This window comes from Hylaeus volcanicus, chromosome 5, assembly GCF_026283585.1.
Source record: "Hylaeus volcanicus isolate JK05 chromosome 5, UHH_iyHylVolc1.0_haploid, whole genome shotgun sequence".
In the NCBI taxonomy this organism is placed as follows: Eukaryota; Metazoa; Arthropoda; class Insecta; order Hymenoptera; family Colletidae; genus Hylaeus; species Hylaeus volcanicus.
Window position 1 is genome coordinate 7863005 of NC_071980.1, and position 17985 is coordinate 7880989.

The window sequence follows — 17985 nt, forward strand, 5'->3', positions numbered from 1 at the left end:
AGGTCGCAAGAAATTGGAAATTCTAGGTGGAAAAGGCAGAAGGAGGAGTTCCCTAACGATATGTAAAGATCGTGCACGATTGAGTAGATGTTACTTAATTCGTTTTCTTTTCTTTCCTACTATAACAAGTATCATGCATATAATAGGCTAGTATTTTATAGAGTACTAGATTATATTGGGATATTAACATTGTACAATATTCTGCTCCCCTAGCTTCTTTAATGTCTGCTTAATATCTGCGTTCTGCATTTTTTTTTATTAGTGGTTCTACAGCAGCTTGAAATATCACCTAAAAATTCTTGTGTACCGCGGTTCACTTAGACATGTGTATAGTAACAAAATGCAATACTTGAATCATTAGTTCCCGCGTCATTCGCCGCAATTTATTCATTGTTTCACATTTACTAAACTAGAATTTCCAATAGTATGCATCAATTTCATGCCTGTTATAATACATTTTAGATTCAATTCCTAAATTTAAGCTTTCAATACAATGTTCAGTTACGAACAAAGTGGAAGATAAACGTGGTATGGATAATTATAAATATTCGTAACACATCTTGTTTGTCCATAAAGTTATTCGAGTGGGTCGAAAAGATGCTTTTCAATGTTCATTGAAATTTTTAAAGACATCTTACGTCTGGGTTGACGTGCAAAAATAGTATAGAACGTCGTCTAGCTATGTTTGCTAGTAACTTCCTCCACTTTGCAATATCACAAGGATAGTATTATCTCGGAATAATGAGAGGAGATTTTAGTGCGTTCAAGTGCTATCGTAAAACACAAATTTTTGGATATTCATGCGAGGACTAAGTTTTAAAGCACGCATCCTGGCATGACAAATTTTGATTAATGAACACGTTGCATCCATAAGTAAGATACGCAGGAAGCACGAACACTGACACAGAAAACTATATCGATCATCCAGTATTAATTATCTCGTACGTTCCATTACGAGACATCGTACGCTTTTTATAATTTTAGACTGGGAATCCAGTTTGTAAATGAAATGTACATGTTGAAATGTTAATTTCACAAAAATTATACGCAAAGCACTGACAATGAAAAAAAACGATGGTTACGGACAGCACGACTGATCATGCAAAGCATTACCACACTTGAAAGGAACGTTCGATAATGCAGTATCTTCGTATTAACATTTCGCTGCTTTGATTCGTTATTAGTTGTTCGACGCAGAAAATTTTCTCTGATCGATTAATGTTAATCGTTGAGTAGAAAATATGATAATCGAAGTATCGAGTCTTTTAAGAATCTACGCATGATATCTTGCCGAAATAAACACTCTGAAATGTTGTTTCCTTTCGATAAGCACATGTGTAAATTTATGCGTGTATAAATTAGCTATACAAAGAAGCAACGATGACACAAACATCACGTTTAAAATGAAATCTGTAACTTTTAATTTTTGAGATTCAGACAAAACAAAACACGTGTTTCAAGTGTAGCAAGCTGTAATGTGGGATGGCTGATGTTTACCAGATTCAGATTTGGGAGCAAAGATGAAGGCTCCTCGGCGTAGCTCTCTAGCCTGGATCGGTCCCTTCGCTGTACCAACAATGGTTAATAACAAACCATAAAGCACTGTCTTTGATATACATGCAGTGTCTAAATATCGTTTTTTGTGTTGAAGGTAATTTTTCCCTATTAATATTTAAAAGAAACACTATCATAAACATTTCCCTGATCACGATATTCATTTGTTTATTTTCCTAATGCAAATCAGAGATTTTCATGTAACGTTACATCGTCTAACCATACATTCTGTAGTGTAGAATACATTTCTTTGTCTTTTTTAGTATGGCATAGCTAAAGTTACAAAAATTATTAGCAAGATTAGTACATTAACATTTAGAATTTTGCTCCAGCTGTTTTTCCAAGTGATACGAATGAATGAATTAGGTAATTTATGAAAGGAAAATGTGCGTTATATAATTGCAAAGGTTTACCCAACGATAATATGTAATAAAAATATGACGTATACGAACGATGAAGATGTACGATTTCTACTGAAAAAAATCACTCGGTAATGGTGTGCGATTGACATGATACGCAAATTACCAAAGTTCGAAAAAACGAATCGAAGTGCAGCTATTGTCGACTAACTATATGGAAATAAATGATGGGAGTAACGTCGTGTTAGTTCAAAGTTTCTGTAGTTAGTACGTATGTTAAATGAACGACAAGTATTCGAATGGATGTATATACATACACATACTGCGTTAAAAAGGTGATGTTAGAAAAATCTACCGGCATTGATGATTGCGCCAAATAAAATAAAAATAAAACGTCCATTCGCTTTAGCGTGAAACAATGTCTTAATAGGTTTGCATTACATATTCGAAAATAACATTTTTCAAACGGGATTATTCCTCGACATTTTGTTTCGGCATTTTCTACTTCTCTCGACAATTTTCCCCTTGCTAGTGGCGTAACTAAGGCTGCGAGAATTCGAGGATATCAGTTAATTTCATTTATAGAAAATTTATTAAAAAATATTGAAAGTAAAGTCCATGCTATAATATTTGCAGAGTAAAATAACGTTTGTAACAATTGTATTTTGTCATGAAGATCCGCAGTCCAACGATAAGTAATGAATATTGAATACGAGATGCGGAGGGAAGGATCAACTTTCCTGTAAATGGCTTAACTGTAAAATTTAGTCACGCCTCGTAATTAATTAGTTACGCCACTGTTCGTTTTTTTTTCTATGTATAAATACCAAGAAAAGAAAGTATACCAATTCATATAAAATATTTTCAATTTACCTTGCGTGGAGGAGGAACGGGATTCCCCAAACCGTGATCCGAGCACATCGAGCTCAACGATTCGCTGCTACGGCCGTTGCTCAGTCTCGACGAATTGACCCCAGATGGAGCTGGTGGCGGAGGATTCCTCGGTCTCTGTAACGTCGAACTGTTCACTTTGTCCGCACCTAACGAACAGACGGGGCATGGTTAGTTTCAGAAATGGAAAGGTCTGAACGAATTTACGTTTACCCGAGAACCAAGACGGGCAGTTCGTAGAGAAGTTAGCGTGACTTTTCAAACGCACCGTGTCCCGTTGAAGAATCTCCACTGGGCGATCTTTTATGATGCTGACTGTTTAATGTATTTAACGCATGTGGTAGAGTATGTAAAGAATGCCCAGCTAAGATCGGTTCGCTCGTTGTACGGCTATGCGTTGACGCTGCTAAGGACGCGGACGGAGGTAGTGTACCATAATGAGAGGAGGGTATACCACCTGTACTTCCAGCCGGTGGTGGTGGTGGTGGAGCTACCCTCTTCTTCAGCGAGCCGTGGATATTCACTGTTATATCTGGCGCCATCGGTGCAGGAACTAGAACAAAAATAGATCAAATTAAAATCTATATTTTCGTGGGGTGTGTAACGTTCAAGAGTTGCAAACGTGTTCTTTCTTTTTTGTTTTTTAAGGGAAAGTGGGAGGGCAATTACAGTTCAGTGAATTTTAAACTTCTGTAGATTTACAGAACGCTTGTATAATTTTATAAAAGAAAAGTACGTATAGATCAAATTTATTTATTTCGTTCTTTTAATTGTTACTTACAAGTTTTTCACGGGACACTCGTTCGTATATGTAACGAAATGTTAGATCTTTAGGAGAAGTTTAGGAGGAGAAAAAAATGATAGGATAAAGTGAGAACTCGAGTGCAATGTAAATGCGATGTGTTAACCCCGCAAGAGACAAGTACCAGCAACAGGTTTCCTTGATTGTGGTGGCGGCGGTGGAGGCATCTGTTGTCTGTTCGTCGACGAACTTGGAGAAGAACCGCTTTGCAAACTGTCGCAAGTGCTACTTCGACTTCGTAACGTCACCGGGGAATCTCCTGGTCCGGTACCACCGCCACCGCCGCCTACGTAAGAAGGCGGTCTGCTGCGGGATTTCTTCTCAGGTGTTAAACATCCGTTCTAAAAGAGAAGAGCCAAAGATGCCAAACAATTGGTTACGTTCCAATACGTTCACCTTGAATAACTCGTCGATCTTTCTGTGTACGAGGAATTTTTATATAATTAACATACCCTATCTTCTATTATCGTTTCGTCATCCGAGAAGTCTGTGGAGCCTTCGTCGTGAGAGAGATTCCAATCGATATTAACGTTGTCGAACAATGTTTTCTGTCTTTGCAGTGCGTGACTCAGCTAAAGACGATAAAACGTTCGGTCCCCGTTATGATGCGACCATTGGTATCGTTACACGCAAACTGGCAATCGTAGTAATACTTTACCAATTCTTTGCAGGTATGATGACCCATTTCCTGCGCAATGTCAAGAGGCGTTTTATCCTGTTTGTTACGATGCGTTGGATCAGCGCCAGCTCGTAGCAACAGTTTCATCGCTTCTGCTCTGTCGTGTCTCGCGCAAAGATGCAGGGCCGTTTCTCCGTCGATGGTAGTCCTATCTATACCGCCAGTCGACATGTTTTGCACTAGGAAGTCGACGATATGCAAGCTATTTCCCATCTCGCGCAAAATGGCTAAATGCAACGCCGTTTCGCCCAGATCCTACAAAGGAATATTCCCAAGTTGCAAAAGCTGTACGCAAATGTTCTTTTTAACGATTCGAACGATCGCTCGCTTAGGAAGAATGTTGAAAAAATCGTACCGACGTTGGCAACGGTGCAGCCAGATCCACGTTCTCGGCATAAACTTGGAGGAGTTGTTGCAAATCACGATTATTAACGGCATGCTCTAAATCAGAAAGCAGATCTCGTTCATCCGCGCAAGTGTTCATCACGTATCTCTTGTCCACGTACTTTGCCCTTATGAACTCGTATCTTTCCTCCCTGAATGGTACAGGAATTTACAAACTGATTTACAGATTATGTAAAAACAACAAATTAATCACAGTTTATATGCGATTGGAAAGGACATGGGTTACAACCAGAAGCTAACCGTAAGAACTTTTAACGAGAGATATGTATAGCTCACATAGTCGACGTTGGCGTTGGCTTGAGGTTATGGTGCAATGTAGCTTCCATCACTTCGTTGAACGCCTGATTAGTCATGTGTCGCGCGAGAAGTAGTTGAGCAGTGCCCACGTTATCCAACGTCAGAGACTGTATTCTGGATATGTGTACTCCCAAGTCTCGATGAATTCCGCTACATTCTATGCATACTATTATGCCGAAATTCGTAGACAACCACGTAGCGTCTGCGGATCAAGAAGAATTTCTTTTGTAGAATATATCGCGTCCGAAGAAAGAGAACTCTACGTTAACTCTGCTCTTCTCTATCGGATTTACCATTTTGCGAGGAGCAGTCGCAGCACTGGTCATTTCCAGGTAACCTCATCACGCACCGGATCACAGCCTGTTGTAGCTCGACTAAGCTTGGATTTCCGCTGCCAGCTTCCGCCTTGCCGCTGGCGTCGAACGCTCGAAGCAACGCGCGTTCCTTGCAGTTCACCAAAACGGACATCCACGCTCGTTGGTCTGCCTCGTCCTCCGCTTGAAAGTGGTACGTCCTGTTGTCTGGAACAGGCCAAGGTTCAAACGTACTTAGCGTATTAAGATACTTTTGTTTATATTTCAGGACACCACGTGGGAATTTATTTCAAGCATCGCTGAGTGCATTTACAACAAAGAATCGAAGAAGAATGAACGCAAAGCAGCTTAATCTTCATTCGTGAGTGTATCGTATCGTAGCCCAACTTACAACTAATGAGATCAAAGCCCCGTTTATCGTCTGGTACAAGCTTAATTTGGCAGGTTAATAAATTCACCCTCGTGGGTGGTTTATTTTCGTCCGCGTGACAGATGTCGAGGTAACCCTCCGCCTGAACGGCACATCTCCTTTTCTGCCAAACCCTCCTCATCTTCCCTTCGCTCTTCTTCAGTAGGTGGCCAGACCGAGTGACGCCGTGCTGCTTGTCGCCTTGGAGCTGGTGAAGCGAATATCCTGCATTCGCGTTTACGGTCAACTGAAAAATCGTATAATCTTGAATGTTCGCAGATTCACGTAGTCGGAAACCGACGGAGGTTCGCAATCATCGTGTTTTTTACCTCTTTGTCGCAGCCCGAGCTTCTAAGGAGGTTCCTCAGTTCTGTTAATCGCCGTCTCTCCTCGTCTTGCGTTTGTCTGATCTTTTGCAACTTGACGCTCAGATCCGCCACGTACGAGCCAAAGTGTTCGATGGTCTTTAGGCCGTCTTGAAAGTAACTGTGTAAACAAATTCTCATATCAAGTATATTTAGCTCTGTGCGTATTATATGTAAAAATATATTGTTACAAGGGAAAAGTAATTTTTCTTTTTATCAAAGGGAAATCCTATTTTTAAAGTTACGACGTGTTCTGTAAATAGGATCTTATTACCTAGAATAATCTAATAATATGAACACGCTTATATAACGAGCAATAGTTGTGTAAGCATCGATAGATACTTTTTCTTTTATGAAAAATTATAACGACGCGAGATGGAATCGGTTTCGTTAACCGAAAACTTACTTGGTTTGCGCGTGATAATATTCGACTAGATGCTGCAGTAGTTCAATTCCTTTTTTCGTTTTGATTTCGTTTACCTTTATCAAGTACTGGAAAAGATAACAGAGCATAGTAAGATAAAAGATATGTACGTAATTACAATAAGATTGTCGAAAGTAATCTTCTCATTCATTGACTTTAGAACAAAATACCGAAGTATGCTGGTTTCGAAGATGTCCAGTAAAAATATTATTTACTCTGTATCTTGTGTTCCGAGGGGTATTACTAATGTACGGTGCAAACGATACTACGTTTACTTCTCGTTACATAATCTTAGTCGATAGAAGTTAACTCTTTTAAGCTCGGTTGACCGATATTTCACCAGTTATACTACTTCCCAGAAAACTTAGACGACGGATTGGATTATCTACTAAATTTTTATTGTAACAATTCCCCTCGATGTTCATTGTTTATTACGTACAGGAAGTTTTCTTCTTTTTCGAAAGATTTTCTTCTAAAATCAATGGACAATGCTGCATGTATTCGTTTCAAGCGGTCAGCGATTCCTCCCGCAGGTCACAGAAATCCGTATCACAAATTGAAACAATCAGCATAATAAATACAGAGAATTACTGTCGTTTGTTCCAGAGACGATTCGGCGAAAGGGAAGGGAAGGGTTTGGGGGGGCGCCTCACCTCGCACATTTGCAATTGAAACAATCTTCTCTCTTTTTCCATCTCATCGGCGATCTCGGCCGGCGTAACTTCCGTCCGAATGAGGCCAGCCTCTTTCGCGTGCTGCTTCTTCTCCTTCTCGATTTTCGCGTACTTCGCCTCGTAATCCTTCCACGCCTTTTCGAACGGTCTCTTCAAGTCACCTTTCACACCTCTGAGATCCCCCTTCAGCACCGAGTCCAAGGGAAACATCACGATGTTGTTAATATTCTGCATCTTTCGGAGGAAAGTAGGAAGAACAATTAGAGTAATTAAAAATGATCTAGATTCATTTAGATTCAGATGAAGAATCGAGATTTGAATTAGAAGTACGTCTTATATTCCAAACGATGTAACGTGTATTTTATTGTTAATCATTATGAGATGTATGGAAAAACTTTGTATACAAATAGTTGCGTGACACGAAGAGGAGGCAGGTTATTAAATGAGTATGTTTCTTTCATAGGTGGTGATGTTTTAACACGTTGATCGCCACGTCACCCATATGTGGGTGACAGTGCTTTTCACTGAAAAAACTAAAAAAATTAATTCTGAAAGTTAAGCTCTCACAGGAAATGAATTTAAATGAAATTCGTGTATTTTGATGAAGTTACAAAAATAAATACTGTGACGGATGTTTGATTATGTAGTCTCCAATAGTCTGAATAATATTTAATTCTAGCAGAAATGTTCAAAAATATTTCTCTGGCAGTCAACGTGTTAAAGTAGCGTGCGTGTCGACAAAAAGGTACATGTAAGTGTTCGCACGCACCAGAGTCTTCATTAAAGCACTCAATTCTTTTGTGACGACCGCGAACTTTAAGAAAGCTGCACCGATATCCGGTTCCTGTTCTTTCAGAGCCGCGTCGCCGAGCCTTTCCAGCGCCCTTCCAAGGTATACTTCGTTATCGACGTGAGCTGCAACAATAAAAAGAACAAACGATTGACGAAACAATACGCCGATTATGCAGCGTTCCTTGTGAACCTTGTTTATTGATTAACACTTAACCAGCTACGAACTTGGAAATAAATTCTACCGAAGAATGATCAGAAGAATCACCAATTACTTTATTAATGTAACAGATACATCGTACTTACCGTTTCCAGAATTGTGTATAGCTTTGATTGCTTTTTTCAGCTTCGTCAGACCATCCCTGTCGAAGTCCAAAGTCTGCAACAAATATAAATATATTAAAATTCAAATACTATAAACTTAACACGTTTATTAGGCGATATTAAGAAGTGTTAGAAGGCGTCGGGACGTGTCAGTAGACGTGGACGACTGAACTATTCCATGTAGAACGCAGAAAAACTTTGTCGCTCGTCGCCTGTTATTCAACGAAAATTTTTCTCCGTATGTAGTCGGAGCCATGCACCTCGAGCAGGAACGATATTGCGATAACATGGAGCGTCGAGGACGCGATAGGCGAACGCCGCGCGGCAAAAGGCTTCGTCGACTATTAAACGCGGCAAGGAAAAGCAACAGCAACGAGGATAGGAATTCTCGAGCAGAACGAAGCGGCGATACGTTTTATCAGATCATGCTCCGCCGAGCGGAAGATTCGTATGTCTTCGATCTACGCGGCCTTCTTATCGGCGATTTTTGGATTTCCCGCCGCCGCGCTTTCACGATTTTCAATAAACCCGAGAGGGCCGTTGCCGAAGGTAAAAGTGTATTGGAATTTTTATCGATCGGTCTAGCTTGCACAGCGAAACACAATTAAATTTTAGTTTATTAACACGTTGGTCGTCGCATCACCCAGAAATGGGTGACAGGACTTTTTGTTAAGGAACGAAAAAAATTAATTCCAAAGGTGCGAGGCAATAATGAAAACGAAGCCGGATAGGATTCGAAAATTTGGCGACGTTAACAAATTCTATACTACAACGAATGTTAACTTATCTAATCTTTAATAGTCTCGAGACATAATTTTAACTTTGTAATAATTTTCACGCGTTTCAACTTGGCAGCCAACGTGTTAAATGAGTCGAATTTCGAACTGACACTTTACCTCCAAATCGGAGCTTCAAAAATACAATTACATTAGTATTAATTGCATGTGTATTATATATGTATATATATATATATATATACATATATAATAATATTAATATATATATTAATGCAATTAATACTAATGTAATTGTATTTTTATATATATCTATATATATCAATATAATGCAATATATATATATGATATATATGTGATATATATGATATATGTATGTATGTATGTATGTATATTGAAAATTTGTTCAAATGGTAGTTCCACGCAATTGTTAACGCCCTGAAATTCGAACGGGCATATATATATTGCATATATTTATATATATATTTAGTTTTTATTTATACGGTATGGTTTCATGATTAGGATACAATATCGTAATTTATGTATATGTATTAGTAACACGGTACGAATTAATCTTGTTATAAGAGAGTCAGCTGTCTCGACTTGACATTTCAGTTCAACTTCGTCATTCACGTAGCACAATCGCTACTTCTGGCGCGCAACATTGTTCCCAAAGGAACATGACGTAGCGCCACCCTCTTAATTAAACGTGAACAAATGTCGACGCAACGCGTCACGATAAATATCGGACGTTTTGATAAGTCGGTGCTCAAAGATGAAGAGGGACGGGTTTATTGTCTGAAGGGTATTGTTTCTTTTTCTAGTCGCCAGGTGATTGCAACATCGCGATATATCACGATGCGTCGTTGAGCACGTTACGCTGATACCGTAGTTTGCTTGATAACCGTTTCTTCCGGAATTTCCCATCGTTTCCGATTTTACATGAACAGAGGATGATAGGATCACATTATAAAAATGCATCGATCACGTATGGGTGACAGAGCTTTTCACTAAGGAAACTCACGGAACTTAACGAATTAATTGTAAGGGCTTAACTTGTAACGAAAACCAGTCTGGATAGAATTCGTACATTTTCATGAGATAATAATCGATAGGACAAATATTGGGTTGTATAGTTTCTAATTATCTCGCGACAAAATTTTAGTCTTAGAGACATTTCTCTTTAAAGACATTCAACTCATTAAAGAATCGTACAAACGAAAAGCAACCAAGTATATGTACACATTTAAAGATAATGGCAAATTCGTTTCCGATACGTATCGCACGAAGTAGAACGCTTCATGTATGTATATTGAAAATTTGTTCAAATGGTAGTTCCACGCAGTCGTTAACGCCCTGAAAATCGAACGGGCATACTTTTCTTGGCTGGCGTTATCGTCCAGTTTCGAACAGAGACGTTGCGCTAGGTATAATTATGAAGTTAGAATCGAAGCGTTTCGGATCGATGAACGTCGTGTCCCCTATTGTTCACGCAATACGGCCGTTGGTGGGCGTGTGAAGAGGATCGTCGAACAAATTGAATAAGATAGGGGACAGAATGACAGAAATTCAATCAGTTTATCGTCAGTTTAAGTATGCCGCGTATTACCATTTCGCGTGTGAGACCGAGAACGTCAATTCAAAGTTTCGCTACTGGCAATGTCACACACCAAAATAATAATGTCGAGGCCATTGACAGTACGATGAATTCGCGATACGGTCTATGCCAGTGGTTCTCAAACTGGACGAACATGACAATTTGAAACAAAAATATTCTTCGAAGATTTCGTACGTCCCTCAGGGGCTGTAGCATGCGAATACGCGGCTACAGTACGGGTTTAGCGACCCCGAGGTACTCTAGCTAGATGGGGGGGAGGGGGCAATGGGCCCCAACAGATGCGTAGAAAAAGCAAGATTAACGCAAATATAACGTACAGAGTTACGATAACACGAAATTAGTCGAACCGTTCGAGGATTACAAATTATTTTCTTCCTCTTTCACATGTGTGTGAAGTTAGCCCTGGACTTTTCGAATTTTTAGTTCTTCTTTCTTGTGCCGTATTGTGCTATATTTGTGCTGAATTGTGCCGTAAATAATAGATCGATAACATCAACAACAATTAAGAAAAGAAATAAGCGAAATAAGCCGAAGCTGTCGGCAAAGATCAAACAATGTGGGAACTCCGTGATGAATGCACACTTTCAATCCCGAGCTTGTGCATTTATCGAGGCGTTACTGCACTCCGCTACCCGCGAGCGCGATGCGAATGCGAATGCAAATTCTTAACGTCTGATTCCTAACTTTGCCAGCGCTGCGAAATCTGGCGATCTGACGAGATTTTGTAATTAGGAAATGTTGTTGTGCTAGTCCAGCACAATCCGGCACAGTCAAAGAATATTCGGAAATATCAAAATTTTTAATCACCGCCACCTCTTTTTGTTCATTTTTATCGACCCTCGAGCTAATCTCAATTTTTAACGCACGTGTCTCGTGTACTGTAAGTAGCACAATTTACCGGAACTTGAAGAATTCGATTATCTGTCGCCGTTTGCAAATTGTGCGAATATTAAATTTGTTATTCCTTGAAACTCAACATTTTTTATCTGCAAAATGAATAGAGATAACGAGTTTCTATCGATGGCACAATGTAGCACAAGTTAGTACGCGTCTTTCTGTAGAAAAAAAAGTTTGTTTCGGCAAAAGTGCGGGGTTAGTATAATTCTGGTTTTGTTTCTTTTCTTAATTTTTATTGATGTTATCGATCTCTTATTTACGGCACAATTCAGCACAAATGTAGCACAACACGGCGAAAAGAAAGAAAAACCCAAAATTTGAAAAGTGCGGGCTAACTTCACTCACACTCACTCACTCACTCACTCACTCACTCACTCACTCACACACGCGCGCGCGCGCGCACACACACACACACATACACACACATCTCTTTCACACCAAAACGATGAAATATCGAAGACCGATATCTGGTCAAATTGCAAACGAGTCGGAACGTATTTTACTAATACTTTCTGAAAATAGCTCCTCTTTTAGAGCCAATTACAGTATTGCGTCTTCTTTATAAATATTCAACGTGTCGTTCGTTTTGTACCGTAACCTCTTTCCGTGGCAATCTCGGTATTGAAAGGATCTGGCAGACGCGACACGTTTTCTAATTTTAGTAATACGCATTCACCGAAACAAACGCACCGCTGAACGACTTTCCTCGGAATACGAGACACACGATAATAGCACGCGCAATCTTGCGTTATTCTGGTGCCAAAACTGTGTCGCGTCTGAAACCGGTAGTTCCCGAAGTCGCTCGAAGAGGTTACGACGTTCGTAAACTCAAAAGTGCTCTATTAACCCATATCGAACATCGAACTATGATAGTTTTCCACAATTGATGTTCATTTTCCATAAATAGCGCATTTATAAGCTACCATAATGACCCAAGATGGAACATTTCTGTCAACCAAAATCCGGGAATATTACAGATTAGAAAAATAAAAGGTAATTATAGAGAACAGATGCATCCTCTCCGAATTCGATGATTTTTAAATATGTTGTAGAAATCAACATTTTGAACAAGTTTTTCCTATACATATAACCGTCGCTCGGCCTTAGCTTCCGAGATATTTGGACTCTTTGTTCGATTAAAAAACTTACAGATCCTCAATCATAGATCGAACGACAGTGATTGAAAACCGGCTTACTAAAATACAGGAAAGGCAAAACTAATTGATTATTAACGCAAAACTGATCTCGTAGCTCAACATCCAATGTAATCAAACGCTAACACAATCCCGTAGCTCAGCGAATAGTGTAATCAAACGCAAAATGTATCCATACTCGCTCACTTCCGTTTGATTACATTTAAAAGTGAAAAAGGAAACCAGAATGGTTTTCAACCATAAAATAAATCAGTGTACCATATCTACCGCATATAGTCAAATATCCACGCAAGTTCATTTTGAATCCTTTGAAAGCAATCCGTTCAGTAACGACGTCAGTGTAAACTAGATTTTTTCTGAGCCTAAACAGTCTCGTAAACAATCGACAATTGACGACTCCACGCTTACAGGCACGTTGCCACAGCGCGTAGTTATACGCAATATTCATTGTTTAGTAGCAACGGTATTTTGCAAATATCTCGGAAACTAAGGCCGAGAGACGGTTATATGTATAGGAAAAAGTTGTTCAAAATGTTGATTTTTACAACATATTTAAAAATCATAGAATTCGGAGAGGATGCTCCTGTTCTCTATAATTACCTTTTATTTTTCTAATCTGTAATATTCCCGGATTTTGGTTGACAGAAATATTCCATCTTGGGTCATTATGGTAGCTTATAAATGCACTATTTATGGAAAATGAACATCAGCGCGTAGATATACGCAATATTCATTGTTTTAGTAGCAACGGTATTTTGCAAATATCTCGGAAACTAAGGCCGAGAGAGAGACGGTTATATGTATAGGAAAAAGTTGTTCAAAATGTTGATTTTTACAACATATTTAAAAATCATCAAAATCGGTGAGGATGTACCTGTTCTCTATAATTACCATTTATCTTTCGAATAGACGAGCAAACATAACGTTTACTCCAATTAAAAAAAAAAAATCGTTCGCAATGTGGCCCACCCGGATTCAGAGAATCATTAGATTAATTAGACACGTTTGGTCGTAGATGGCGCTAAAACGTTACGCGGTCGGAATGAAATGCGCTGCGTCCCGTTAAACAGGAAATCGGTACACGTTTTGGAAAACCGTGATACATAGAAACGGAAAACTTGCGAAACAGCGTATCTGGCCACGCGTCCAAGTTGGAAATTGGCAAATGCGTGGCCCAGTCCGAAACTGACCTCCCTTACGGCCGCTTCGCCAATACCGGAGAACGGATATAAAACCGATGGAACAGGTTTTGCACTCTTGAGCCAATGAACCTCGTTTAACATACGGTACACTAACTCGCCGGCTTAAGGCCTTAACAAAATTTCCCGTACACTGCGAAGACACAGCTGCCCCGTTAACCTCTTTACCAAACGAATTATTATCGATGAAGTTCGAAGTACATTAGGATAGATACTACTGCACATTCATAGTTTATATTGTATATTCTATGACTTTTGTAGTTTCATATTTTTATACCGATTATCATTGGTATTGTTCATGATTGTGAAAAAACGCTGTGAATTACCTCGATTTTTGTTTACCATGGCAACCGATACATCGTTGTCTATCATGTATTAGGTTGTCCGAAAAGTTTCTTTCGCTTTATTAATGAGTAATACATGCACAATAGTTTATGTTTTATGTTGCATTACTGAATTGTGCACGATTCATTTTGCTCCGTTATTGTTACAACATGAATATCTGTGAAATTTGATTGTCTATTTATATAAACACGACCACATCAAATAATTGGGTGCAACTCGCGAAAGAAACTTTTGGGACAATCTAATATATTATTGTACAAGTATCGATCCGAAAACGAGTTTAATAGATAAAATAGCGATTGAACAACGCTGATGTCGTCGAAACAACAAATATTACTGAATTTGATTTATAGTTGACATGGAATTATCAGTGGTTTTCAACTTTGTAACAGAAAAATGAAGTTTGAGAACCCCCGCGCCAAATGAATAATTACTCGAATAAAGCTTTGCTCGCGTCTATCGCGTCGCAAATAACGCAGTTGGTTCGAATCATGAAAAATGCATAGGATTGATCGCGTATATACGGTCTGGCGAAGACAGAGGTAGATGAAATTCTTCGCGATGCGTACTGAAACAGCAGCGCGATACGACTGCCAGCGAATAAATCAATAACTTGGACGAGGACCCGATACACGCGACGCTGAGGATGCTAGAGATGAATCGTGTCCATCGAGTAGCATTACAGTCGAATTTTTCCACATTTCCGTCACGTTCTCTCTAAATATTGTACGCCAGAAACGAACATTTCCTCCAGTTATTGCCGTACACGGTGTTTCATAAAACATGGCCGTCTATTTTCACGAATAAATTCCAGGCAACGAAAGATCAAGTAATTTCTAGATAAATAATTGCTTTCCTAGAGAGAAAATAATTTGTAAAAGAAAATTGTTACAGCGTTTCGATTATTCTCAATTTATCGCGTACCCTTTATTTAAATTTCAAGAATACGCATCGTTTGCTTTCAATGAGAATAAAAATTAAACGTAATGTAGGCAACTTTGTGCAGTCTCTTTAAAAAGAAAGCGTGTTAAAGTATTCTCATTAACGTAATATAAAGATTTTCGTTAATATCAATCGCTACGGTCGGAAGTAGAATAATTAAGAAAGATTGTAATAATGGAAACTTTTTAACTAGAGTTTTTAACTCGGAGAAAAAAAAAATATATTTTCTGATAGTCCTGGACTATCTAGAACGCCCTTATAAGGGGGTATCCTGAATTAGGAGGTCTGAAAAAGCGATTTTTCGTGAATTTTTGTAGGATGGAAAAAAATAATTAATTCCATCGAACTTTTTATCTCACTTTCATACATATTTGAGTAGTCTGTACAAATTTGTTCAACAAGAAATATTCAAATTGAGTCGACTGCGAAGCACATTTGTAGAAAACCTCCTATCGGCGGGAAAGATGAAGGTCGTAATTTTGGTTTGGAAAAAAAACAAGAAATTTTCATTGTCATACATTTTTCTTCTATGTGAACTAAGAAAATTCATACAAAAAAATTTTAAACAACTTTTTTATCAAGTTAAAGTGATTCTTTTCACCAAAAGGACCCGTTCTTTTTTTCAAACTAGCAGTAATTCCACATTTCACCAATTTTTTGCGAGTTTTTCTTGGTTCACATAAAAGAGAAATGTATGAAAATGAAAATTTATTTTTATCTTTTTGGTGTCAAACCAAAATTACGACCTGCATCTTTCCCGCCGATAGGAGGTTTTCTACAAACGTGCTTCGCAGTCGACTCAATTTGAATATTTCTTGTTGAACAAATTTGTACAGACTACTCAAATATGTATGAAAGTGGGATAAAAAGTTCGATAGAATTAATTATTTCTTTCCATCCTAAAAACATTCACGAAGAACCGCATTTTTTTAGACCTCCTAATTCAGGATACCCCTTCAACACGTTGACCGCCATGTCACCCATATATGTGGGTGACAGTGTTGTTTACTGAAGAAATAAAAAAATTAATATTGAAAGTTCAATATCAATGAAACTGAATTTATATGAAATATTTGAATTTCGCTCAAGTTACAAAAATAAGTACCACGATAAATGCATGATTATGTAGTCTCCAATAGTCAGTAAATAAAATTGAATCGCAGTAGAAATTTTTAAGGGTATTAGTGTGGTAGTCAACGCGTTTAGGGCCCAGACGAATGGCAGTTTTGACTCGAGTTATGATGCTGCTAACGCGCGTGTAACGCGAAATGACAGACAAAATAAAACTAATCGCGATGACGATGGGTCACCACGATAGGGGTCCCAGAAACGAGAACTGTTTAGGGCCGCTTGTGCCCAGCTTCTTGCGTCTGGGTCTCGCGCACGATCAGGTGAGAACGAAAGAAATTCCTGGCCGTGCGACCTTGGTAGGTCGTTCGTATCCGAGTCGTTTACCTGGACCGATTTGCAAACGCGCGAGGGCTGGCATCTGGCTTTAAGCGAACGTAGACTAAGCAACGAGCGTGTAGAAACGTTGAAAGAAAAATACAACGACGAAAATAAGTCGTGAATTGTTGTTGGGTTAGAGAGGTTTTATTCGAGGGAGTCGTACAAGAATTCTGTGGAAGGGAGGGAGGGGTCCGGTGTATTCTCATTCGATGAAACATTAGGCGTAGAAATTAATTCCGTGGCTTTCCAAAATAAACTCGTTATTTATTCGTCATTAAAATTTTCCCTTAGACACGCATACCAAAAGAGCGGATATAATTGTGAAAAGAATATGTAAATTGTGGAAAGAAAAATACGTTAATGATTAATTAATTTCTACGTCTAATAAAAAACGGAACGCTAACATTTCCGTGCGTATTATTACGAAAACAATGTTTAAATTCATTTTTAGTCGATTCGCAAGTTGGTTTACGTTTTAAACGCTTTCTACGAAAACAATTCCTTGAATTTAGATTTCGCTTAAACTGTCGAAACTCATCGCGATTAATAGCAACGGGAATCTTCTATAATCAGATTATACGAAATTTCCTCGCGCAATAAACGCTGATAAAGCAGGTGCAGAGTTTCCGTTCAACTGATTCGATTAAAATGCTGATTTCTGCCGGCACGTTTCACCGGGGCTCGAATTAATTGAATTTTTCCATTAGACGCAGCAGTTCGCAAACCGTAGCGGTATTTGTGAAACGATAGACCTGGGACAGTCGACATAGGTGATTTTCAAAATTCGTTAAAAGTATCCTGGCTAAAAAAAGAAAGGAACAAAATTTTCGTGAAACTTAAATATAGTTATTTTAAATACTAATTAATAAAAATAAATACTAAAAATAAAGTTAGTATTAAATATAGTTATTTATGTTTCGCGGAAATATTGTTCCTTTCTTTTTTTAGGTAGGATATTTTTAACGAATTTTGAAAATCACCTATGTCGATGTAATTGTCATCTATGTCTATGTAATCACCTATGTCTACGTAATTTCTTGAAAGTGAAAGTTACCATAGATTTATTTTACGGTCGCCAAAATTTGTGTACCGCTGCGGCGTAATAAGATCGTTAAATATACAATACAAGTATAAATTAATACATAACTCTCACACAACTTTTCTATTAATAACCATCGTCTCGTGTTTAAATTATAACGGACACACTGTACACGCGGTATAGTCCGTATACTTCCACATAGACGTAACACAGTGGGTGTAGAATGTATTCGTACACCGATCAATTTCCCAAAAAACTTTTCTGTGAAATTGTACCTTCTTAACTTCCTTTTTTATAATCAATGATATTGTATATATTCCCG

General features: G+C 38.5%; 1 protein-coding gene across 7 annotated transcripts in view; it reads right to left on the reverse strand.

The window, feature by feature from the left end:
- LOC128877159 (arfGAP with SH3 domain, ANK repeat and PH domain-containing protein) overlaps positions 1-17985 on the reverse strand; it is a 39859-nt gene that overhangs the window by 10638 nt on the left and 11236 nt on the right. For 3 of the 7 annotated variants that reach the window (XM_054124216.1, XM_054124215.1, XM_054124214.1), the window contains 15 exons: positions 8269-8341; positions 7943-8088; positions 7153-7407; positions 6482-6567; positions 6040-6196; positions 5693-5957; positions 5281-5508; positions 4967-5189; positions 4641-4821; positions 4265-4540; positions 4059-4178; positions 3731-3947; positions 3073-3357; positions 2787-2953; positions 1498-1566 (listed from right to left, as the gene is read on the reverse strand). In XM_054124216.1, coding sequence (XP_053980191.1) covers positions 1498-1566; positions 2787-2953; positions 3073-3357; positions 3731-3947; positions 4059-4178; positions 4265-4540; positions 4641-4821; positions 4967-5189; positions 5281-5508; positions 5693-5957; positions 6040-6196; positions 6482-6567; positions 7153-7407; positions 7943-8088; positions 8269-8341 — 2748 coding nt within the window. The other 4 variants (XM_054124217.1, XM_054124220.1, XM_054124219.1 and 1 more) reach the window with 4 other exon arrangements.